General features: G+C 41.6%; 1 protein-coding gene across 3 annotated transcripts in view; it reads left to right on the forward strand.

Annotated features, from left to right (window-relative positions):
• Positions 1 to 26,392, forward strand: part of stard13b (StAR-related lipid transfer (START) domain containing 13b) — a 64,727-nt gene that overhangs the window by 22,184 nt on the left and 16,151 nt on the right. Inside the window, exon 1 of one of the 3 annotated variants that reach the window (XM_051397187.1) lies at positions 8,805 to 9,254. The exons of 1 other annotated variant lie outside the window; for it this stretch is intronic. In XM_051397187.1, coding sequence (XP_051253147.1) covers positions 9,131 to 9,254 — 124 coding nt within the window. In that variant the 5' untranslated portion in view covers positions 8,805 to 9,130. Of the gene's footprint in view, positions 1 to 8,804; positions 9,255 to 16,125; positions 16,377 to 26,392 lie in introns of those variants that run through there. One more of the 3 variants, XM_051397186.1, reaches the window with a different exon arrangement.

Genomic DNA, 26,392 nt, shown 5'->3' on the forward strand with positions numbered 1-26,392 from the left:
TCAAGGCTCTGTGCAGGCCAGCCAAGTTCTTCCACACCAAATTGGGAAAAACATTTCATTATGGACCTTCATTTTGTGCACAGGGGACGTTGTCATGTTGAAACAGGAAAGGGACAAACACAATCTGTTGTATCCACATACGTATGGTTACATAGCTTACATTGTAATCATTAGTAAGTACTGTCTCTGTTACTGTGGCTGTGGACACCTATAAACCTGTGGATCAAATATTTAAAATGATATATTCTTCTTATAAACAGTGAAATCATTGACAGATCAGCTGTCTCTTGGAGGTTTAAAGGTATATTTCCACACTTTTGACTAGAGTTGCTACAGACATCCAGCCATTGTTCATTTCATGCAGTGTACATTCAGAGCCTGTCCTCAAGAATACGCGGCCTCACCCAATACGATGTTGTTTCGAAAAAAATCTCCTTAACACGGCGTTGTTGCGTCCACATGGATTCACTGAAATGACCCAAAACGCTGTAGTACATATGCCAGGCCTGTATGTGGCGCTGTGACACCGCCACACCAATACATTAAAACTGGAAGAGAAGCCATGGAGCATGCGCTGTTTACAAACAAGTAGCAGTAGTCCGCCATTGCTATTGTTGTTATGACGCATCTAGCGGCGGCGGCGGCTGAGGTTAAAGGCTAGACAGGCGGGGCTAATCCGTTATCGCCATCCAGACGACTCCAAGCAATCCGGCGTTTTCGGATTTTCCCACTATGGGACCCGTTTCCAAAAAATACCGTTTCCCCCCCCCCGAAAACGCCGTATCCGTCTGGACGCAAGGCCGATACGATAAAGTATTTATCCGGATTCGAAAAAAACTTATTCGTGAGGACAGGCCCTCAGACTGCATGCAAAGACCTAAATAGGACATTAACAGGTTAGGGTAACCAATGTGGATTAGTTTGAGTGTACTGATTTGTAAAGGGAATACAAACATGACATAGGAGTCATCAAAACACAGGAGTTTTTAACTTGGTTGAAAAGGAGACGTGTCAGTGATACAAGAATATGTGTGGCGCATTAGAAGTGGCTTTGGTATTAGGAAGAAAAGGCAACGTAGCACATTTTTTCCACAGCAGTGTTTGAATAAGGCCAAGCATTTTCATCTTCTCTTTGACTATTTAAAGACAGACCTGGACATTGTGAAATTTCTTGATTTAAAGCATATGCTTTAAATGCTGCAGGAAAATCAATTTTCAAGAGATTGTACCGTTATTTTTGCTCCCCGTCTATCCGTTGCCTAACAGGTGCCAGATCAGTGACATCATGCGCTAAATTTATAACCAAGTCGTCATTTGTAGATCCAGCTCAGACTATAAAGGGTGCTGCTGGCATGACGAGTGCATGAAAAATTCCACACATGGAAAGATGGAAAATGACTTGTGGTTTCCTGAGTGCAGAGGCCAGCTCGGCTGTTTGACAGGCAAAGAGAGGGAAAAAAGAAGCCTGGTAGTATTTCTAGACATTTCTTTGTATATACAGTAATTTGTCAAGGTTGTGAAAACATTAGAGAAAGTATTTAGTTAACCCGCTCTGAAATCTTTTAACGTTTTTATTGCAATTTCAACATTTTCATTGCAATTATTATAGCTAACATACATAAAATAGCACATAATATCATTTAATGATGCCTTCAAGGCCCATGAGATCACCATGTTCAACAATTCCCATCATGTTTTGGCATAATTTATTGCCCATCATAAATCACCTGGTTTGATCCTGTCATTGTGTGTAGTGTGCGCTCAGAAAGCTGTTTGAACTGCATTATCTGCCGGGTTTATGTTCTGCAGTGAGAGGAAACAGGATTATTGTTCCCAATTCTATCCACACTGTCAATTAGAAAAGAAGTAATCGATAAATCTTTTGGGGGAAAAATTTCCTCAAAATGGCAAAGGTGAGAGTGTTTTTTCTGTGTGCGTTGGTGTGTGTAGGGCTTGAGGAATTTAGGCCTGGGTTTTGTAAAGTAAGAGGAAGGAGGCGTGGGCAGCCATGTCAGGATGCAGTCCAGTACTCTGTGTGTTTGTGTGTGTGTGTGTGTGTGTGTGTGTGTGTGTGTGTGTGTGTGTGTGTGTAAAGCAACACAAAAGCTAACAGGTTGGTCCAGCACTCAGCTGCCAACTGAGAAGAAAGGCAGAAACAAGATTTAGGAAGTAATGAGCCAGGAAGGGCCACACTACTTCAGGACCCTGCACCAGGATGTAGTGACTGAACAGTCAACTGGCTCGAGTCCTGTTATCTCCTTGTGTGTGTGTGTGTGTGTGTGTGTGTGTGTGTGTGTGTGTGTGTGTGTGTGTGTGTGTGTGTGTGTGTGTGTGTGTGTACCTTTCCTATGAATGCTCACCACTCTGCTGGAAATGAATCCAAACAATAACTCCTTTCTCATCCAAGGCTTTATCAAGTCTGGTGCTCCACTTTGTAGTTCCTTGGTGATCCTGCATGCATACACACACACACACACACACACATACACACACACACAGTTTTCAAGCCAAGAACATTTCCGCTGGGTCGGTTTAGATACAGTAACCACATTGGCTCTGTCACTGGCCTCCCAAATTTCCCACATAAACCACAGAGATTCCAGATGTTGCAGGGAGGCAAAAAGTCTGCGCCTATGCTGGGCCTGCAGCCCTCGCCTCTCCATCCCCGGGTTGGCCAAGCACGTGGCACCGCTCACACCGAACCCCGTGTCCTTCTGCACAGAAACAAGGCCGCGGGTAACCGTGCTACTGAAGATTTACATAGCTGTGCGCTTCCACCTGTACCCAGATAACAAAAAAACAAAGCACTCCGTTAAAAGAGGCTCTGTCCCGGGGCAGTGTAGCACTGCGGCTTTCTTGTGGTTTCAGACCTGATTAAACAATTTGGCTCAGTAATCAAAGAGCAATATAGCAGGCAGAGGCAGAGCAGACTTCCTGCATCCTCTCTGGCTCACCAGCTTTAAAAGTTAAGGGCCCAGCAGGACCTGTTTGTGTCTCAGCTTGAAAACAATACCTGCACTGTACTTCCAGTTTATCACGGCTGATGAGTTGAGCAGAATTGTTGGACAAGCAGATTACAGACAATCCACACAAACATTAATAAAAATCATTAACTTGCTGATGTTGAAAGTACAAATTAAGCTTTTTTTTTAGTAGAGTGGAAGCATAAAAACAATTTATTTTGTTCTTGTAGTTCAAAAATCATTTTCTTGTGTGTTTCTAACACAACTCAGCTTTGTAAACATGTGGTCTGAGTCTTCACACAGATGTTGATTTCCACAGTTTGGTTTCTATTAAGCAAAAATGTTTTGTAGCAGCTTGAGACCATTGGAGGCAAAACTGCAATGATTTCAGATAGGACTCTATATGTGAGAGATTGAAACTACTACCCAACTGTAGGTTTAATTTTAAGCAGCTGTCATTTTCTCTTTCGGTCTTTGTCAGACTCTTAACTTCAGTTTCTCTGTTGGGACGGGACTCATCTTGAAATATAAACACAGACTTCCTGTTTGAATTTGTTTGAATTTGTTGAATGTCATGCTGCAGTGTATCATACGATGTAATGTATGAAGAGTTATGCTGTCAGCTGTATTTATAGGTGATTGCTGTGAAGGTACCTTGGAGCAAACCTCCCCTAAAGGTGCATTTTACATCATCAGAAATGTGATGCAAATTAATCCCTGGTGGAAAAAAACTTAAAACCAGCCTGGAAATTACTTAAAATCAATAAAACATGAGCTTATTTTACATCTGCCACCTCTGAGAGCAAAAGAGTGGGATGGAGGGAGTGAGAGTGACTGAGAGAGAAATGTTACCTCTGTGATTAGATCCTCATTGCTCTAATAGAAACCAGGTGCCGGACAGTGGTGTAAATGTTTTCCCATGCATTTTTGCGGGCAATGCGGCCTTAACAGATTCAGACCTGACAGCATTACATGCTTTGTCATTCAATGAAACAATAGTCACGTACGCTTGTCATGGCAGTTTTACATTCTTCAAGCCTCTTTATACAAACTTTGACACCTGTGAGCTCTAATTTTCATTATATTGAAATAAACTTTTGAGTGTTTTCTGTTTCTTTCTGTTTTTACCTCGCTTCTTCTTGTAGTTGAATACAAAAAGTTATGTAACAAACTGCTGCAGCGGGAAGATTTGGATAAACATAACGGGGGAGTTTTTCTTTATGTTCCATCTTTGTTATGATAAACAGATTTGATGTAATTAATCATCTGTTTAGAAATTAATGATTCTATAGAACAACCTCCACTAAAAGGAAGAAACTATGACATTACAACAGACAGTCCTCTAAGAAAACAGAATTAGTGGCCACTTTAATGGATTGGGACTAAAGTCAGCTCCTCCTTCCCCAACCCCATAATCTAAACCCAGATATACACCACATGTGTGGCTCCTCTGGAAAAATGAACTCGACTTGGGAATATATGGTCAGGAAATTTATAGCACATGCCTGGGACGAGCCCTCGGGGGCCGGGGTGGAGGTGGAGGGGAGATCTCCCCCACTCCCCGCACCCCAAGCCTTGTTTCCATTAGGCTGGGAAGAGCATTCTCCCAGACTATTCAAGGGGGCCTGGTGTAAGACCTCCTGGCCAACAACATGACCCAATCGTGGAGGAGAAATCAGTTTCCTCACATCTGGGATTTTCCCACTGCAGCTATGGGGCAGCATTCCACATCAGTCACCAGACACGGACACAGCACGCACACAGACAAACTCTGGAATTTAGATAACTTGTGTACAAATAAATATGTGTTTATGAAAGAGGGGGAGGCTGACGGTGAGAGGCAAAAAACTAGCCCAGAAAATGTGCCCGTTTTTCAGGGAAAACGGGAAAATTGGTGCTTTCTAAAAGCTGCCTGGCCAAAACAAACAAGTGGGTGAGTCAACGAAGGGAAAACATTCTCAGGCTGACTGATGTTTCCTCTCTTTGCATCTGCTATTACTTCCACTGCCAAAGACCGCTCCAGAGGCAAAGTCATCATCTAGCCACAATGATGCCGCTTGCAACAATGGTCATCTTTATTGTTCGAGTTTTCTTTAAGAGAGGAAAAGCGCAGCGGCGGGTGGGCTGTGTTTACCTCTCTGGTGATTCATGTCGAGAGAGGTCAGAACCCTGTTGCTGCGCTTCCTCCATTACTTTTACTGTCGGGGCCTGACAGGGACAGTATTGTCCGTCTGTCTGTCCATTCCTGCCTTGTCAGTCACTGAGCCTGGAGATTGATACCTTGTTTACAACTTTGACAGCTAGCACACTCATTCATTTCCCTGTCTTTGACCCATGTCAGCCTATATCGACCAGAGGATTAGTAAGATGATTGACTGATGATGTTTTGAAGATTGTTCAAGGGTTCTTTTTTTTTTTTTTAAGTTTGTTATTTCTCTGTTATTTTTGTAAGTCAGTGCCTTCACATATGTCAGGAATATACCATAAAACAAAAAAAAAAAACAGGGTCCCGATTAGATGCAGGTTCCCTTTACTGGCCTGTTGTAGCTACATTGACAAACAAATGCAGGTCTCAGTTAGACTCCTGGTCTGAATTTTGTAGAAATTCTTTAGATTTGTAAAAACTCTTAAAGCTCTTAAAGAGTTTTAGCTACTTAGATTGCCTACACAAATTTAGTTAACATCTTTGTCAATATTTGTATGCTATACATTCTCCACAATTCAATGGTTCAGTTCATTTTATAGAAATGCCATGAGCTCCAAGGTATCAAATGATCAAATCAATGATTCTTAATTGATATTATTTGATTTTTATATAAGTAATATTCATATTTAACATTTAATTAGTATTTAACATTTGTGCTGAGTTTTGAGGAATTAAAAGCCTGTCCCAAATAGACGCCTGTTCCAAATATGGGCAGGTTGAGTTCGGTGATTGAATTAATTTAAGTTTTAGGGTACCAATTTCTTGAATTAAGGATGAATTTATGTCCTGTTTTGTGTTAAATTTCCAGTATTTATGTGTTAACTTTCATCCTTTTTCTCTGTAACTTTCCTCGTTCACGTGACCAGCGTAAAACAAGGTGCTTGACTCGGCCTAACTCTGACCCTTCCTGAAAAGTCGCAGGATCAAGTGTGTGTGTGTGTGTGTGTGTGTGTGTGTGTGTGTGTGTGTGTGTGTGTGTGTGTGTGTGTGTGTGTGTGTGTGTGTGTGTGTGTGTGTGTGTGTGTGTGTTTTCTGTCCTCCAAGCTGCATTTTAGCCTGGGGTCTGAGGCTCAAAATAGATACATGCTGGTCACTGGTGAACATGCTGAACCAAAAAAGCATCTATGTTTTCTCACATATTCTTCATTCCTGTAACTTGCTAAACCTTAAAATAACAGTGACAAATCCAGTTAGATCCAAATGCAGATGAAAAGCGGTCACACCTTCCGAGAATTATTTTGTTTTTTACCGTGAATGAGCAGAAAGTTTAGATGTTTTGCTTCACAGGAAGGTACAATCTTTGAAGTTTCTGTTATTCTGTTTTTAGCAGAGAGTGGAGTCTTAACCTGGGATATGTAGATGTTAATGTTTCCATGTTAGATCCAGTAAGATCAGAGCAGTTCACTGGTTTATTCCTTCTGACTGCACATAATTTCAGTTTCAGACCGAACAAATGGAAAACTGAGCCCTTCATTAATATTCTCTCCTCTGCTGCACACTCCTTTGGCACTCAGATATCACTCTATGTGACCTTGTGATAATCTGTAAATCACCCGTACTGCTCAGTGGCAAATGGGGTCTATCTCCTGATTGAAATGAAGTAATGTTAGCTCAGCTTCGTGTGGAGGGGGCAAACTAAGGTCAGCAGAGATTTGGCCATTTAAGAAGCTGTCAATCTTGGGCCAGCCACACTGTGTTAAGTCTGTGTGTTTATAATGGTATTAAACCTGTTATAACAGTAATCCCAGCTGGTGTACAAGAAATTAGTGCAGCTGATATGATATCACCACCCTTAGGTCACACACTGCCTGAACAGGCACACAATAATAGGAGGAAATTCCTAAAATAATTATGGTATAATGATCAGTGAAGCTGCTGTCTAGCAGGCAGCAGCAGCTTTATAGAAGAACTTATCGTGTTCATTCTTCAGACCTGAGCTGAGCTTTTCTTTTCTTTTCACTATCTGTGGTGCAAGATATTGTGACAACAAAAGTAAATGGTGCTGAAACTGAACCCATGTTTCAGTAGGGTTGACCTACTCTAACCTACCTGGGGAGAACTCGCTGAACTCTCACTAAGCTTTAGAATAATAGACGGCATCCTCCTGATGGGAAATTTAGGTCAAAATCCTAATAATAGTTCATATCTAGGCCTATGTCAATCAAATGTTTTAGAGCCACACAAAAAATGAGTAATAGATGTATTATATCAAGAGATTGTAAAGGTATTATTGATCACCACAGACACATGATGATTTTTTCTTTCTTGCTTTGGGGGTCATAGTGAAGTGAGAGCCTGGAGAAAGTGATTTCTCACTTTTGAATGTTGTCATTTGAGAGCCTGTGTGTTTGTAGTGGTGGTGGTGGGGTGTTGAGTGGTTTGCAGCTTGTGATGCCTTCAGGTGCTCTACGTAGAGCTCTATTTCCTACCTTAAAGTCTTATGTTAGATTTGTCTCAAGCTCTGAGGGTCTAAAAAGTGACTAAATGGACTGAGATTGGAAACTCTGTGTGGTGGTTGTTTTATTCTAGAAATGAGGCGCCTCTGGGTTGGGCTACATTATACTCCCACAGCAGATTGAATGCAGTATTTTGTTGTGATCTAAATTAACTGCAGTCTTTCAGCTATTTGCAGTTGCAGTCCCAAAAGGCAGTTTATAGGCTACACAGCAAACACTTTTTAGTTGGAAGAACATTCTGGAAATGTTTTTTTAAAGGCTTACTTTACTGACACATGTTTCACATATTCACTAACAGTGTTGTTAGTTAGAATATGTATTGTACTTGATATGTATGTATGAATAGAAAGTGTTTTCCTTTGTAATTTATATTTATTATAAGTTTCGCCTTTTCCAGAGAATGTGGGTTACTGAGGATGGGAGGGAGGGAGTTTTGTCATTTTTTAAAAAAATGTTTTAATGCCAATAATAATATGTTTATAAGAGTATGGTCTAGACCTGCTCTATTTCAAAAGTGTCCTGAGATAATATAATAATTTAACATTGAAATTGATTAAACATAGAGTTGAAAGAATAAGGAGAGTTTTTCTTAACATACTATAACAATCCTGTGAGATCGCTAAATGATGTGGACCCCCCCCCCAAAAAAAGGAAAAAAATAAACCTTAAAACCTTACCAAACATTGCACGGTTATGGAAACCTGCAAGGACGTTCTTTGGAATAAATCATCATGCAAAAACCATTAGTATTCACATAACCGTGACAGAACATTATAGGCTAGAGGCGTCTTTGTGATGTTCTTTAAAGGTTCCGTGAAATATTGCCAAGTAAGAACCTTCATGGAACATTACAAAAATATATGTTTGCTGGGTCATAAAGTGTGTGACATTTAATATTGAACAAAGGCCTACATATATCATCAATACATAATATTTACATATATCATGCAAAACAGCTATTATAAAACGGTTCAATTTCACCATCTGTTGTTACCATCAGTCCTCCAAGCTCTCCTTTCCTCCTTTCCACTCACACTTAACCATATTGTTGGGTGGATCATGCGCGCTCAGCCTGGTAATAGTCATATTTCCCGCAGCACTTTAAGGCATCACATCTTTGTAGCGCTCGTGGTGCGTGAATCCCTTCTCTCTCTTACACACGCACACACACACACACACACATACAGACGCACATACAGACGCACATACACACACATCTGGTGTGAAGTATGAAAGTCTGCCTTGGTGCTTTACTATCACTTTGTTACTTTTACTCGTTTCATTGACATCCGTTTCTAACCGAGAGGAATATATTTATCCTGTCCCTCAAAATGTTGACAACTGTGTTTGAAGACCGGGCAGCAAAGCCAGGTCTGCTGCTGTAGTAGGGAAAAAGTTTATAACCTGGAGGAAGGAAAGGTCATTTTTCTGTCGGAAACTTCAACATAACGGGTTTGTGCAGGACGAAGAGGATTTTGTTATTATGAGCGAGTGGAGGATTTGCGATGACATCTAGAAGAAACTCAGCGAAACTGAAGCTCCGGCGGTCTTTGAGCGCGCAGCTGCGGAGCTCCACATCCAAAGCCTGGGATTTACTCTGGAAGAATGTCAGAGAGCGGAGACTGGCAGGTCAGTAGCCCGCTGCAGGCACAGCCCTGCCCGCTGTACTGGAGGCAAACTTCATCTTAATGTCTGGATGGAAGTAATCGGAATTACATCATTCATGGTGTGAATAAGTGTTATCAAAGTGGTGCAACAGGGGCTGTTAAGAGGGAAAATGGTAGTAATTTGTCTTGGTAGATTTTCTCTCCATTGAAAGGGTCAGTTATTAATGCAAAAACATATTTATTGTAAAACTGATAGATATGAAATGTGCGTGTGTTCCAGTTCATTTTATAAATTAAAATATGACACTTTAAGTTGTGATCAGGACTGTGCTCGGTTGAGAAAACTAAAATCCCGCCGATTAGAACAGAAATAATCTGAACAATATAGCTTTATCAATTTATAACCTTTTTCACACGTGTAGGAAATCCTTGTCCATACAGTACTGCTCGGCTTTCATTTTAACGCCAACTTCATCTATTATAAATGACCCTGGGCCTGGTGTACCGCAGGGTGGCGCTGATGGGTAATTTTTGCACTGTGAAATGGAAAGTACATGAAAGATGAGTAAGAATGAATATCATTTTAAATACCTTAAATCAACATTAAAAAGTTTCTATCTATCTATCTATCTATCTATCTATCTATCTATCTATCTATCTATCTATCTATCTATCTATCTTTTCTTTGAGACCATTTAATATTTTCAAATATACATATTGTATCACAAGTTTATCTCCTGTTGCTCTGTTACCTTGCTCAATAGCTGGCTGCAAGTAAGCTTGGATCCAAACAGTTTCCTACTAATGTGACTCCAATGAAACTGTCTATTCATATTTTCTTTAACCTCTTAAAATGCACCTGTCTCTTGGGAGGGACACGACATGTTGTGCTGCCAAGTTCAGCCACACTGAACCTTATGAAATTATGCACAAAAGACCTATATTGATCCATCTGATGCTGTATGTAACTATAGGCAAGATATTGCAAAGATTCTCAGAGGGGAAAGGTGAATATATGTATGTGTACATTGTTGAAAAAAAGATTTAACTATAAGGCTTTTTGGGATGGATTTGAGAGAAACAAATAACAGATATAAAGTTTAAGAGCTGCTGCAATGATTTGTCTTCAGTTCTTGAGAAAGTTGTGTGTGTGAAAAGTGGAAATCAATCAGTTGTGCCGTAGCCAACATCTACCACTAGGTGCAGTGAATTGACCACTGCAGCTCCTCAGGAGTTAGACTGTGGAATGTCCTACAGATAGAAACCAAACCAAACTCATTCGCTCTGTTAAACAGGATTCAGAGCTGCTGTTTTGTTGTATTTTGTGCATGAAGTTTGCTCGGCTCAGCTGTGCAGCCTGCTGAGGCGCGTTACTGATGCAGCAGCTGATTCCTGCGTTGCCTGGATATTTGACACATTAATCTTGCATTCTTTTCCATATACAGTAGCCTGTGTATCTCAGTGATGTGTGTCATGCATCTGGCAGTCTCTGCTGATAGACACAAGGGGACACATATAGGCCTGATGCAGTTGACTGACTTGACAGATGGATGGAAAGTTATGTTATTGAATTATTGTTGCACATTCTTATCCCTGCAAGGAAGTTATAATCTAAATCTATAATCTCTGGTGTTATTTTTTGCTAGGTGTGCTACAGATATATGTTTTTGCAGTTTTTTTCGTGCCCGTAGATATCACATCAGGCTACACCTAAGGCTGATGGGATATTTGGGGCAAAATCTTCTTTTATTTCCCAAAAGAGATTCAAAACAGTCAAAGGGAGGAGCTCTGGCTTTGTACAAAACTTAGGTCAGGCGATTTAGACCTCTGACAGGTAATTTCTAGCTCATCAGAGATGCTCAAGCCAGTCAACAAGGAAATTCACACATTGAATCACAGATGGTGGCCTATTTACTCACAAACACTGATGGATGGCAGCTGTGGAAAGTACGTTTTTAGAGACAGGTAAAATCTTATCGCACATTAAAGACTCTGATCTGATCTTAAATTATGTGCATAAGTCTGTCAGATAAGAAGTGTGGAGCCTAGCCAAGAAACCTTTTGTTTCATTTTAAACTGTATTTGTACCCTTGTGCTGCGTTGAAGGTCACTCGGCATTAAGCAAATATTTAAAAAGAAATTGTGGGCTTCACGTACTCCGGTGTGATTAATAGGAGTTAACTGTCACAGGTTAACTGGAAAGCAGGAGCCAAATACTGACAGATTAGAGCTGCCATACTCTATATAGATAAATATGTATCACAAATGTTTTTTAATTACAGGAAGAAATGCATGAAATCATTTTGACTTTGAGTTGAGTCAGTTGTTCCCAGAGATTTATGAAAATACAGGATATTCCCAGACGACTGGAGAAATATTATTATTATATTATCTCGAGCTGAAACTCGGGCTGTGAATCAGACTTTTGAAAACAGCAAGTCTGGAATATTTACCACCTGAGCTGATCGGTTTAACAAGCTGCACTGTTTTGGGTGAATGAGTGAATATCCAGTAATCTAGGTGCTGAAATATTGTCTTGGTGGTTAAATAGACTGCCTTGTTCCTCTGTTATATTCCCATAGCGTTTATATGTTAATCTCGGACAAATTGTGCTTGAGCATGATGCTGTCAGTTTCAGAGGCTGCTGTCTGGCTCCTTGGTGAAAATGTGTACATGTATGTTTAAGCTTCATATGAATGTGCAAAGCAGTAAACTATACATTACACAATGAATTCACACAACAATCTGTTGTTTTTCTCACAAGACAGCAAAGAAGAGATAATGAGACCATTTTTAAGATTGTTAATGAGCAAGTGGCCAATTATTGTGTTACATGATGCACAGTAAGTTGTGCTTTTTTGCAATTATAAACAGCAGTGTGAGTGATATTGTTTGGCCAGAACCATCCCTCACATAATTGGAAATAATGACAGTGTAACTATATTTAAATTGGATTGATGTGGAATCTATTAACCTGCAATTTTAAGGTAAGAAGCATATCATCCCTCTCCCATATCCTATTTATTTCCCCTTTTATATTTTTTCTCACATTTTCCTTAAGTATATGCAAGTAGAAGCCTGAATATATTGGGGCACACCTCGGTTTTGGGGAAAGCCCAATAGCTTCACACAGCTGCTCGAGGAGTGGTTGCTACTTAAGACGTGATTAAGGTCTGAATAATTATACATGGAGTGATCCTCACTGTGCTGAGTCACAGCTGTAGTGGGTAAAATGTCTGCAGTAGAGCACCTACCGCCTCATCCACTGAGCAATTATTAGGGGCTCCTCAAATGCTTCAGGTTACCTGCAGAGCAGCTCAACTGGTTGTAGTATTAAAGTGTGATTTACTCCCAGACCTGAGCTCAGAATTCAGACATTTGGTGGCTCATGAGGTGGAAACCTTCAGTCACACTGGTGCTATTCTTAAGCCTGAACCATAGGAAACGTAGCCACACCAGAGCCAGAAATGGTCAGGCCAGATTACATGTGTCTGCTGCTGAACCAAACCACATGAGAGCAGTGTTTAAACCCCACTCAACTGCCTCCTTACTCATCATCCGTGGGCCCCGAGCTTCAATTTCATGATTCAGAATATAAGTTTCCCTTTTTGTAATGACACCTGGCTGAAGCTGAGTGCCAGAGCAGAGAATGAATGAAGGCTGGGCATGCATTAAATGCCTGCATTACGGTTGCATTTCAACATAGCTCAATTTGTCATCGCATAATAACAGTTACAGCATTCATTGTGAGGAAGAATAAAATTCACTTTGTCAAGCTTGCCGGCATCTTACAGACCCTCGGTATGTGTTTGTGTGTCTGTGTATGTAATGCGAGTCTGGATTCCTGTTGCCATGCTGTATGTAGTTGAGCTCTGAAACCCAGACAGAGGCATGCTGGAACAAGTTTGATAAGGGCTGGAGTCACTGCGCCTGACACACAACACTCCCACTAAGGACACACCACCGCCATTTCTTCATGGCATGCAGCACAAAGTTAAACACAGGGACTTCCAAAGCGAGCATAGGAGAACTCGTAGCTCTTTCACAATCCCCGCTGAGGTATTTGAGTGCGGACGGAGATGAAAACACCATTAATCTCATTCATTATGATGTTGCATAGCAGTGGGTGATTGATTCCGTAATGCGATATGTGTGATGCACTCCGTCAGTTTCTTCGTCTAGACAGGGAAGGAAGAAAAAAACACAGAAATGGGTTCAGGGGGATCACGCGGTTGCCAACATGCTGTCACTCATTTTTAAGCATCTGACACCTGAAGTGTTCCTTGTACAGTATGAATGAACACAGGTGTTTGTGTGTGTAAAAAATTAGTCACCGCCCAATGAAATCATCTGAATAGTGTCACACCATCACCTAGTACCTTAAAATAGCAACAATCACATATTTAAATAGCTCCACCTGAGGGTGTGGAGAGGGTCATTAAACCCAGGAGAAGTTTATGAAAACGTGCAACGGGCTCTGAAGTGTGCTGCTGAATTGTGGTCTTTGTGAGCTTAAGCTAGGGTGGATTTTGCCAGCCAGGGAGCGAAACAGACAGGGGCTGTGTTTGACTTGGTCGCTTGCCCATTTGTGCTCTATTCACATGTATGGCGCCATGCTTATACACAGGCAAGCCTGTATGCGGGGGCCGAGTCACAGGGAGAGTGGCAGGGGACCTGATTGGTGCTGGGTGGGTCGGCTTGTGCGGATGTTGACTGTGTTTCAGGTGTGAGGAGGTTGCTGTTCCATGTTGTATACTGGCTGATATAAGCAGGCTTTTAAATCTGGAAAAGGAGTTTTAGTTTTCAGTACAATGGTATTGTTTCATTCGTGAGGGACTCATTTTTTGTTTTTACCACAAAATATAAAGACTGTGTCCCCAAATATATATCAGATAATAATTCTAAGCAGAGTTTGAGTATGTGTATTCACACTGAATAATTTAGAGTTGTTGTTGATTGACACTATGTCCCACAATACACTAGGGCTATCCCAGACTAAATATTTTCATAGTTGACTAGTTGAAGCCATTAGTCGACTAGTCATTGAACGTTGATATATGTATGAAATTAATTTAGTAATTTAAATATTAACATAACATTAATGATTCTGAATGTGTCAACAACTAGCAACAAGACTGAACATTTAGTTCATTTATTTCAACACAGTATAACGTCACTCAAGTCCCATTGTTCTAAACAGAGAATAAATAACCTACAACTTCACAAAAACAAATATTGGTGGACGTACAGATAGGCCTCTCCTGTCACCGCCTCCTCAGAGTCATAGTCCTGCTCGGAGCGGCTTTAAATCACCTGACCTCCAACACCGTCGGAGGCTGTGTTCGGCCCCGGCCGTGGTCACAGGGAGCTGCTGCTGAACCCGGCTCAATTGCTGGCTCGCCCCACTCTGGTTCTGGTGCTCATTCCAGTCCCGGTCTTGTGCCACTGGTGTAAACACACCTCTCTAGCTCACAGTCCAGGTCCAATCACCTAATAGTCATTTTTTACAGTTTACATGCATTGCTCCATGTCTTGGGCGGCAGTAGCTCAGTGGGTAGGGACTTGGCTTGGGAACTGGAGTGTCGCCAGCTCAAGCCCCACAGACCCACCATATGGAGTGTGGGCTGGTAGCTGGAGAGTTGCCAGTTTTTACCTCCTGTGCTCTGCTGAGGTGCCCTTGAGCAAGGCACCCTAACTGCTCCCCGGGCGCTTAATCCGCCCACTGCTCCTATGTAGGAGGGGTTAAATGCAGAGGCCAAGTTTCATTTCATGTATGTAAAATGGTGTATATATACTGTGAATATGACAGTAAAAAGACTTTCCTTTCCTTTAACTCAACATTATTAAAAAATTCAATGTTTTTTATCATGATTTGTTTTTATGATTCTTCAAGTCCTAATTTTTCTTTTGGTCCATAAGCACACCTCTTATATCACTTCCTGTTCGTAAAAAATGGAAAAGCACACTGCCTTCTTATATAATAAAAGCTGACTAGTAGCCTATATAGTGATTATCACACATTATTAATATGTAGAACAGACTTTTAAATTCTTCCAGCGCAATGATATTTTTTCTTTATTAAAAGTCACAGTTTGATTGGGATTATTGGCACACATCTAAAATCACTTGCTGTTGTGCCTTCTTGTATACTAAATGCAAAAACTATATGCCATAAGCATTAGAATATAATAAATACAAGATATTTTTAGTACGTAGCAGGGACTAGGGAGACGTTGTCAGAAGAGGCTTTAATTCGTGTCACCTAACGGCCACCAGAGCTGAACAGATGACATGCCAGAGCTTGATCTTTCCCATTGTGTTGAGTAAAGGGGATATAGGTCACTCATATGTATTCAAGCTAAAATTTCTTTTTCCCCTGAGGAGCTGACACTTTGAGGAAACCTGCTGAGAGGCCTTCCTGTGGCTGGAACTAGGGGTTATGTGATGGGGGTGGGGGAGCAAGAATTTGCATTCTCCAACCAAGAAAACAACTTCTCCCTCTCTTTCTCCCTCTTTTGTAGCTTTGGTAGCACAGACTCACTTTCTCCCAGTAAACTTGGCACCTGTGTGACCAGCAACAGCAGAAGAGTTGTTCTAGTGCAGGGCGGATCCAAAACCACTATTTTTGTAAGCCCTCCCACACCCCTCTTTCTTCCACTCCTGCCCTCCTTAGTCAGTTCATAGGCATTCCAATGGTATTTATATTTCCCTCCAGAGCAGGGGGAAGTTGACAAGCGTTCACACAGGCATTGGATTCAGCTCAGCAAGGTGGGCAGTACTCCGACTGCTTCCTTGCCATTGGCCTCCCCGTGGTCACATGGCCCACAGACTGAAGTGTTGGCACTCCTCCCCCTAGGCTCTGCTCTGCTGTCCCTCTCTGCTCACTTAAGGCTTTTTGCGCCTGTATGTGAAGTTTTCTGTTGGTGGGAGAGTGTGTGGATGAGCGGTCAGGAGGCTTGTTTGGGGTACAGTGTTACAGTTATGTTTCGGGAGCTAACGGAGTCCGCAGGCAGTGAGTGTCTTGGGAGTATGACCCCAGAGACTCAGGATATCTACCTGAGAATGGACCATCACCGCAGACGCTCTGGGTACAGGCTGGGCAGGATCATTGCCAGGCAGCAACTACTCAAGAGGATCGCTGGAGGTAGGAGTAGTGTATGGATAGGAGTGACAGTTCAGACTGTGGGTCTTTTGGTTGGATATCAGCTTTTTTATTAGCTTTTGCTGAAGAGCCTTCTTTGTCTTACTTCCAGGCATGCTATGACTGACAGCAAAGCAAGCTGGTAGTCAAAACATGTAGTGAATAAGATATGACACATACGTATGAAAACGATAATATGAACACAGGATAACCTTTTGACAAGCGAGCAAGGGCATTGTCCATAGTTCATATCTCCGGCTTTTGTTCCTTGTTTACTTGTTTCCAGATAAAGGTGGAATTGAACAGAAATTAACTTTGGAAGGCAAATATAATGGTAACAAAGTGTGTGTTTGTGTGTGTGTGTGTGTGTGTGTGTGTGTGTGTGTGTGTGTGTGTGTGTGTGTGTGTGTGTGCATATGCCACTGCAGACAAAGCCAAACTTGACCTTCAGCCAATAGGTAGTCATGGGGGCAGTGGTGGTAAATAATTAGTATTGACTGACTGTAACAAACACTGATAGGTGATAAGCTGTAGGATTGGTTACATCACAAGAGTTAAGCCCACAGTGTAAACAAGAGATATCAATGAATGTCTGGCCTGACAGTTTTACAAGCCCTCGGCTCATTTGCGGACTGCTGCATGTAGACAGGAGAGCAATAGGTGGGTGTTTTAACTACAACAGGGCCTGACCTCCCATTCATCTTTCTCGAAGGCCTGTAACCTCTTGCCTTTGCATTTACCTGGTCAGTCCCGGGGAGGGGGCAGGGCAGCATAACAATGGAGGAGACAAAGCACTACCGCTCCTGTTCCCTCCTGCAAGTCTGAGCATCCTGACATTTGATCAAAGGGTGGCTGCATTTTGCAACAGGAATATCAACAGGAAAGTATATTTCAACTGTATGAAGCTTCAATACGGCAACACACAGCATAGTTCTCCTCTCAGTCACACTAAGGAGAGCATGAGTCAGATAATGCTGCCTCATGTGTGGGCTGCATCACCACAGAAGACCGAGGCATGATGCATATGCATGTTTTTGTTATTGTGACGCTGTGAAGGATACACAGAGCTTACTGTTGGGTTGATGTCTGAAGATGTCCCGGAGCCGTGTGTATGTATATGCTTGTTTTCAGGAGGAAATCTACATGATCTGATGTTTGCAGGCAAGTGTAGTCATGAAACCCGGCATGTGTTTTCAGATTACAGATGTCTGCTTTGACAGCAAACATACAATTTGGGTCATCTGTGACAAGGACTGAAACTATGTGTGTGTTTAAAGTGGGTTTATGGATTCTTTTATCTCAGTTAAAAGTCATTTTAACAGCTTTTACTTGCATGTTTATTGTCAAACGTGACATTTTGACTACTTGTGCTTTGATTTCACTGCATTCCGGAGTAATATTAACTTTTGATTGACAGTTTTCATCGCACAGTTTGGCATTTTCTGTGGTTTTACACTGGTCTTAAAGTGAACTAAGATAACATTAGGCTTTGGTGGCTGTTCTCAGTATCATAAAACAACATCAAATGAAGAAAAATAACATGTAGACAAAAAAAACAATATGTACTGAGTTGTGCTGCATTCAGCCAATGTGTGGGTGTACAACAACTAACAAAAAAATGTCTTAAGTGCTGTGATTATGCCTAATTTTGGTAATTGTAGTTTTTAATATGATTTGCTCTAAATGCCTTAATTGAGTAATTTTCTTCATTTTCCTAAGGAGAGCAGCCTTTAAGCTCTATATGACTCTTACTTCCTTTCATACCTCATGTCTCATCTTGTGTCATGCGTACCTGTTTGAAATGCGACAGATATCGGCGAGGTAGTGTTTGGAGGACTGACTGCAGACTGTGCAGAGCCACAGGATTGAGCTCCATGTGTTGCAGTGACTCCTGCATTCCAGCTGGCCAGCCCTGTTGACATAGCAGGTTGAAAGTGAGTGGGGGCCATGGTGATGGGCAGAGTTACTCAGTATTGTTTCACCCCAAATTCCAGGGTCTTAGTCATGTTTCCGATTTGATGGCATTTCAAAGCCACCAGAGTTATGTGTGTGGGTTTCCATGATTAGCTACTGACAAAGTACCAGGACAGACTGAAGACCCACAAGGTCCTATTGTCCAAAAATTCTGACCAGTATATCTCATCAGCTTTGAGAGTTGATGGATATAAATGCACAGCTGTGTGGAGTAAGATGGAAAGAAACAGGCATTTGAGTGCTGCACAGTGGGATTGGCGTGTAAGGGATAGGGCCTGTTTTCATTGTGGAGGAATGTGTCTCCTTTCCTGAAAATATTCCTCAGATTTTGGAGGAGTATTCCATGCTTCATCACTCTGGAAAGGCTACTGTGTTTCTGCAGCTTTCTGCTCTGTCTGCCTCGATTCCTCCCTGCTCGCCCCATCTGGACTCCAGATTCTCAGGATTTCTGCTTCTGTTGTTGCTACTCGTGCAGTTAGTGTCCAAAATATTCTTAATTTAGATATATTTTTATCTTGCTGCACACTAACATTATAATTATAATTTGTGGCTCAATAAGCTATTAATGCTATCATAGAGAAAAATAATAATTATTGATTTGTTTACCCAAATTTTAAACCAATTACTGTGTTTTTAGCCATTTTATAGCAAAACGGTCAACTACTTAATGATTTCCATAGGTTTGATAGTTATACTGCATGATTGTGCATATCACCTCATATTCCCATATATAGTTTAGAAATCACATATTACATTAGATGATGGTTTCAGATGTTTTCTTTGTGCAACAAGCTGGACTGTAGTGAAAACCAGACAATTCACCGATTGTTCACAGACCTTTTCTAGGCTGTGGAAGTTTTCCTGTCACGTAAAAGTCCTGGAAACTTCATCGGGCTTCTGTGGAAACCTTGAGCAGCTGAATAGTACTCCGTGTCTAAAAGCTTGCCACGCGGCCGTTTTTTTTTTTTACCTCATTGAGAAGCTGTTGTGTTTCGGACTAGAAGCTCTGTCCAGTGTGACCCTTTAATGGCCCTTCTCCGTGGCTTATTGACCCCGATGCAGCCAGCGGGCTCCGATCTCTGCCCTGGAAAGGACATTAGTGCATTCTGCCATGGTCGAGTACATTGTGCCTCTCTTGTCAAATGAGACAAGTTATTGCACGGCAGCTGTGTGCTTACCATGAGTGTGTCTGTGTCCTGAAGTTACAAAGCGGGCCTTTTGTTTGGCTGTCATGGCTGAAAGGCTTGTGTCTTCCAGGTTAACCTGCTATCATTGTTCTCCCTCTGGCATGTATCAGTGTTGACTATATAGTCTTACATTGCTGTTTTCTCAGTACTGCACACTGTGTTGCATATTTTTACTGTATTCAACTGTATTTTTACTAACAATGTTTGTCATATCAACTGCTTTATGTTAAGTTCAGTGACAACGTTTTAATCTTCTTCAAAGTTCAAATGCACTTTATCAGCAGGCATGTTTCTGAGCGGGATAATAGTATGTAACACTTGCACACTTTAGAGAGGACAGAACATTTCGGCTTGTTAAGAGGACGAGCTCTACCCTTCTTCCTCTGTTCTTCCTCTGACTAGTAGATGGATAATTGTTAGAAACCAGCTCTGAAAAAGGGGTTTCTGTTAAAAAAGGCTCTTCAAGGTGAGGGATCTCGTTAGACTTTGTCCTCTCCCACTCAAGACTCCTCTTCCGGAAGCACTGAATTATTCATCAGTGGTCTGCTACAACATGTGGCACGTTAGATCATCTGCGTGTGAAACAAATATAACTGCTCCTACATTCAAATGGAGGTTTGATGATAAGTGAAGATGTAGCCTTGCACATTGTTTACTTAGTACACACAAACCCAGTTTATCTTTTATTCATGACCCTCTCTGTAAATGTGATTGTTATGCAAAATGAGTTTGCTACCTTCGGAGGGCAGTAAGTAATACTGTCAGGGAACCAATTTTGACATAATGATTAGCTGGTTGTCTGCCACTGTCATTGCACTTCAACTAATTAAATCTATGGCTTGTGCTCTTGTTTTGTGCCCAAATGTGTGTGTATGTGATGAGTTTGTTGAAGAGGTACTAAATACGTATTAAAAGAATAAGAGAATAATGTCACATGAGGTTGTTATATATAGCTCAGTCCCATACTAAATATTAATTCTAGACAAGTTTGAGAATTTAGCATGTTTACACTGGAAAAGTGACAAAATGAAATACACTCTAACCAGACAGTGTATAAATGCTCTGAATTTTTGAGGATGCTGTCAGTGGACACTATTCTCACACAATGCTATGCACAAAGGCAGCTGAAGCTCACAGCTGGAAAAAATTAAAATAAATTGTGGGTGGTGGCGAGACATCTTGGAAAATAAATTGTGAGCATAAGTAAATTTAAAACCAGACATTTTTCTCTCTGTTCTTGAAATTTAATTGGCAGTGACGGTCCAAACTCGCAGGTTGGCTGAAGTCCAATGTTGCATGTTTTGTATCTTTTCCTGTAAAATGGAAAAGTGTGTTGAGTTTTTTGTATACTAATTGCTACAAAAGTTAACTAAGACTAATATATTATAGTGTATAGACGAGGTTTAGATGTGGGACATGCTGATGTTTGGATGTCCATCATTGCAATTGAGTCCTGAAAATGTATACTGTAAATCCTAACACACAGGTTAGCAGCATGTAGCAATTACAGATCCAACTTTCTCTTCGTTATTAAAGTTATTCCAGAAATGCTTGAGAATTCCTTTACAGATACTGTATCGTGATATACTTTTATTGTGAAAATCTGTTCTAGTTACTGTGATATTTTTTCTTCCAACCCGGCTTTGCTGAGCATGAAAAAGAAAAGAAAAAATATTTAGTTTAAGCCAAATGACCATACCAACCAAAACAAACTGATATTATTATATTTGAGATACAGCTCATCCATCTTATAAATCACTAGCTCACAGAAAAGCTGTTAACTGATGTGTCTACAACTCTGAGTGGTTCTCACTGTACATCCCACAGTTAAGCAGCCACTGTTTCTAAAGCCATAATGTACCAACGGTTGGTTGCTAACCGTTGGTAAATTCCTGCCTTGCTGATAAAGAATGAGTAAATGATTCAGTCTTGTAACGGCTGGGAACAAACTGTCTCTATCCAACCAAACTCTGGTAAATAAAGGCTACACTCATAAACCTTCTGTAGAGTCCCACTTTTTGTCTGTAGGTGGCAGGCTGAGCTCATGTCCTTCCTGTAAATCTTTCTCCTGTGTGTGAATCAGTGTAGTTCCTACACATTCAGAGAGGCTGACAGCCGCCACATGTGCAGGGCTAATCATTTACTAAGAGGAGATTTCATAAATGCCTCTCGGCTGCACTGTAACAGAACTGAAAGTAACATATTAACAGAGCCATGATGGAAAACCTCTCCTGTTCTCAGGTCTTTTACATTCCACAGATTAGAAAATGCTAATTCACAGAAAAAGCCATATTAACCTACATGTCAGCAAATAGTACACTGAATATGTTGTGACTCAAATAATCACTTCTTAGCTACTAAAAAGCCACAGATAGCATGTAGAGAAAAATAAAAGTTTAAGTTTACATTTACATTTTATGGGCTTATGTTTTATAAAAGGAGCCAAATGTCCACATCTGGTTATCTAAAGAAAAATATATTTGGTATAAATTTCTAAAAAAGATTACATAGACAGGCTTCACTTAAATGCACATTACATTCTTGAGATAGTGATTGTTGCACATCCAGTCTATGTTATTCATCATATAGCACATTTTCTTCTCATCTGCATGTAAACCATTCCAGAGTTCAGCACATGGCCGCCCTCATGTGGTAGAAATGCACATTACATGTCATTAGCTGGAAAAACTGACAGAGGCGCAAAAGCAGCACGCATCCAGACCACAGACATTCAGCCGCTGTCTCTTCACTTTATAGGCCTTTCAGCCAGGGAGTGACTGCCTGAACACAGCCTGTCATTGATGGCCACGCATGACAAACGTCCTAAATCTGCTATTAGCGCCCTGAATGTGTGTGTGTTAGGGAGAGACTCTGAACGCTCTGGTAAAGCAGAACAATCACTTGGCTCTTTCGGTGGGAAGCATTCTTGATAAGCTACGCCGCACCTCATCATACACAACAACACATGCTGACAGTATCATCATCTCTGCTGCGGCTCACAAGTCAGTTGCATGAGTGCTGTGAGGCTCCTGAGGCAGTTCTTGTGGCCGTTCACTTTGATGTCGTTAATTAGGACCAGCGTCCCAAGGGAGGGCTCCATGCTTTTATTGTGGAGGTCCTGAGGGGGCTTTCTCACGGTAGGGGGCCCTTGTTCTGACATTGGCCCCCTCTCTACCCTCTGACTCTCAGAGGCCATTCTCAGAGAAGGAGGGAACCCCAAGTAGTCCCCTCTGGGATCCGGTCCAAATGGGAGGTGGACCTAATGGAGCTCTGCAGGATTTGACTTCAGAGGAGTTTCTTCTGGATGTTTTTCTTCTGCTCTTTTACCCGTATCCTGTACTTTACAGAGCTGTGGTCACACATGAGACATCATTTATTAGTTTACAGAGTTTTTGTACTTATTAGCATCTGCTAAAAGTCCCTTTCATCTTGAGACATTTGATTTGTGTGGGTGCCAGGACTTACCCAACATGTGTTGATAACTTTCCAGTAAGTCTTTTTCCGTGTTTGAGTCGAGATTTTAGGTCAGCTGCCTGTGTGTTTGTCAGTAATTCACAGTCATCTCCCTTTAACTGTGTTATACAGTGCTCTTGGAAAACCAAATTACAGTGTTTATATAGGCTATCAAAGGGAAGGAAGAATTACAGCCACACAACCGTATATTATGAGTGGGAAAACAGCATGACATGGCAAGGCATGCAGCCTACTGTACTTTACATAAAACAAGACATGTATGGACTTTAAATCACACAAACACCTCTAAAAACTTGTGGTATATGTTGGAAAGACTAAAGATACAGTTAGCTGCAAGGCCGTTGTTGGAGTCAACTGTCAAGGAGCTGGCACAAGGGATGCACAGGGAGTTAAAAAGACAACTGGAAGAGCTCAGATTAGAGTCTTGCTGAAAGAGAGAGGAAGACAGAGATTCAGAGAGAAGGAGGGAGGAGAAAGGGGGAAGTAGAGACCTTCAAGGCGATGTTAGTAGACAGAAAAAGGAGCTGGGGGAAAGTCAGGCAGGTACAGAGTTGAACTTTCCCATTCGGAAGTTTCCAAACCTTACGTCTGGGCCGAGGGCAGCACAGATGCCCGCAAGTACCTCTGCTGATCTGTTACATCAGGCTTTCTTACTGTTATATGCTTCCTGGAAAGATTTGTCACGCTATTATTAACTTTGAGGATCTCACTTTAATAAAGAATATTTTGAAATGAGAAATGGCCAAAATCACAATTTCTGAGAGAAGATAAATGTTGAATATAATCATAGACCTTGATGTGTGTTATCGCTGACCAGCCTACATTATTCATCCCACACCGTGTTATTTATTTATCCTTGAATAGAGTGAATAACTGAACAACTAGGACAATGATTACTCTGCAAAGATCAACACTGGGTTGAAGGAATAGTCCAGGGTTTGGGGGAGGTATGCCTGGATGGAATGAAAACGGAAATCTCCAAAAGCTAAAGTTGATGTTTTTATCACCAAAGAAAGCAAATCTTTCATAAAGGCCTCCGAGATTGTTGCCAAAACACTTTAACATGCGTGGGAACGTGGCTACAGTCCAGTGTCTGGAAGTGTTTAGCTTGTGCATCGTGCCTTGGAAGTCACTGCAGTATGTATTTCACAGAAAGTTGTGCTGATTGATTTCTGTACTGTTCGGAGTTGCTGGCTGTAAAGTGAAGGTACTTAAGGATCTGGAAATTGCTGAGATGTCTCCTCCTTCCAAGAGGGTCAGAGGTCCCTTTTCTAGTAAAGGACACTTCTCTTGAAGTGTCTGCTGGAAGTCATGTGCCGAAGTGTCCTGTAGTGTGACCAAAGGGAAAGAAGGAGAACACCTGTCTGTGAAGCTGCTGAACACCCGCCGCTTCCATCGGTTTTTGTTGTTTGCTAAGCGGCCCTTATTATGTGGTTGTTAGAACATTTTCTCAAAACGGAGTGAATGTGAGACACCGTAGTGAGTTGGAAAGAGAGAGAGGAAAATGCTGCAGAGCTCACGGTTTGAACATTGAAGCCTTGGCTTCTTTAGAGGCCATGCAGCCCACACATCATAGCCCATTATTTGTCTTCTGGCTGTGACACCCAACCAGATCCAGCGGGCTATCATTTTGCAATTTGTGTCCGGGATAATTTGTAAATCCTTTGCTGAAAGGCTATTTATAGTAGGATGAGACATGGACTCACTAATAATCTTTCCCATTTCTCTCCCAGGCTGTTGTTCGGTGACTTGGAACCCAAGTAATGTCTGCTTTTGGAAAAAACTTAAGTGATTTTCCATTGTTTTAATATGTTTACAACATCATGTTGACCCCACATGGTTTAAACTGTTCAAGCAGTCATCCCTGTTGTGTATGTTCTCAGGAAGGACTGCGTGAAAAAAAAAATGAGTCAGCTTTGGCTGTTATTATGAGACTCCTTGTAACCAACACTGCGTAGGAATAACAGCGTGTCATTGAACGTCTAGGTATCTTAATGTTGTCATTAGTAACATGTAAATGATGCAAAAGCTGTGACTGGTATTTACAGACTTTAGAGAGAGACAAAAAGAGAGACAGACAGAGAAAGAGAGAGAGAGTTGATGGGTTGTTACCCCTGAAGATGAAAGAAGCTTCTCTCTGGGTGTCCTTCAGAGGTGAAGGAGAGTGTTACCACAGCTGTGCTGCTCTTGTTTAAATTCAATACAGGACCTCAAGAGAAAAACACAGCTCAGATGACTTTTGACCCAGCAGGCTTTGGCAATGGTCAACAACAGCAGCTCCCTAGCTCACATAGTCATGTTATTTACTCTCAGAATCAATAAGCTCTTGCTGTGAGTGTGTGTGTCTGCTGTGAAAGAAAGAAAGGTGGACCTCATTCTTTCACCAGTGGTGTCATTAAAAAAAAAACTAAGATTCATAAATTAGACGGTTTATATTTACAAAATGTATCTGTCTTGAAAATGAAAATGATGTGCGCTTTATTTAAAAGGCTTATCTGTAATGTACGAAGTGGCTCTTAAATGAATCTGACTGACTTACGCAGGTTCAGAATGCTAATGCCTCCTTGGCACTGGCTTTTCCTGGGTTGGCACTGTGTTTGTCCTCAAGTCCCCATCCTCCAGGAGGCATTGATGTCTGCTTTGTATATCCACTTGTTACTGGAGACCTGTGGTCCACTGAAAGGAGCTCTCCGCAGGTCACTGTGGACCACAGGGCAAAATCAGACCCAGGATTTGCTAGCTCATTTGTATTTGAGGAAATTTTGCTTTGTTGTCTTAGCAACGCAGCCCAGAGCTGATCATTTTAAACCTGCATCCCATGTCGTCTGCTGGATAACAGGTCCCCTGTGTGCCCCGCGGGATCAAATGAGGGGGATGGAAGTCCATGGGTGATTCAACGCTGGCTCTCTGTAATTACTCGGCCTGCGGAGCCAGCCAGCTCATGTGCCAATCACTGCGTCAAGAATAAAGTCACATCCACAAAGGCACTGTGTTGTTACTCACCTTTGTAGACAGATAATCTCCTAGATTTGGCTATTGTCCTTTGTCTCAACACCTCACCGGTTTATAGGTGATGAGAACGCTGTGAACTGAAGACGTGTTGTGATATTAGCGAGTGGCACCTCCTGTTACGCTGATGATTGCGGCGCATTGTGCCAGGGATGTTGGAGTCTGGAGGACATGTAGAGCTTTGTTAATTAAAACCTGCTCTTTAAAATAGGCAGGCTTTATTCCCACGACATTAGGTGAATTACATGGGGCACTGCAGTATTAATCCACCTTGTGCATTTCTTGCATTCCCCCTAGAGGACTTGAACTCTTAGAAATAGAGAGCAGATATCCTGTGCCTCCTGCACAATCACGCTGCATCTCGGTCGTGTCCGT

This window comes from Dicentrarchus labrax, unplaced genomic scaffold, assembly GCF_905237075.1.
Source record: "Dicentrarchus labrax unplaced genomic scaffold, dlabrax2021, whole genome shotgun sequence".
NCBI lineage: Eukaryota > Metazoa > Chordata > Actinopteri > Moronidae > Dicentrarchus > Dicentrarchus labrax.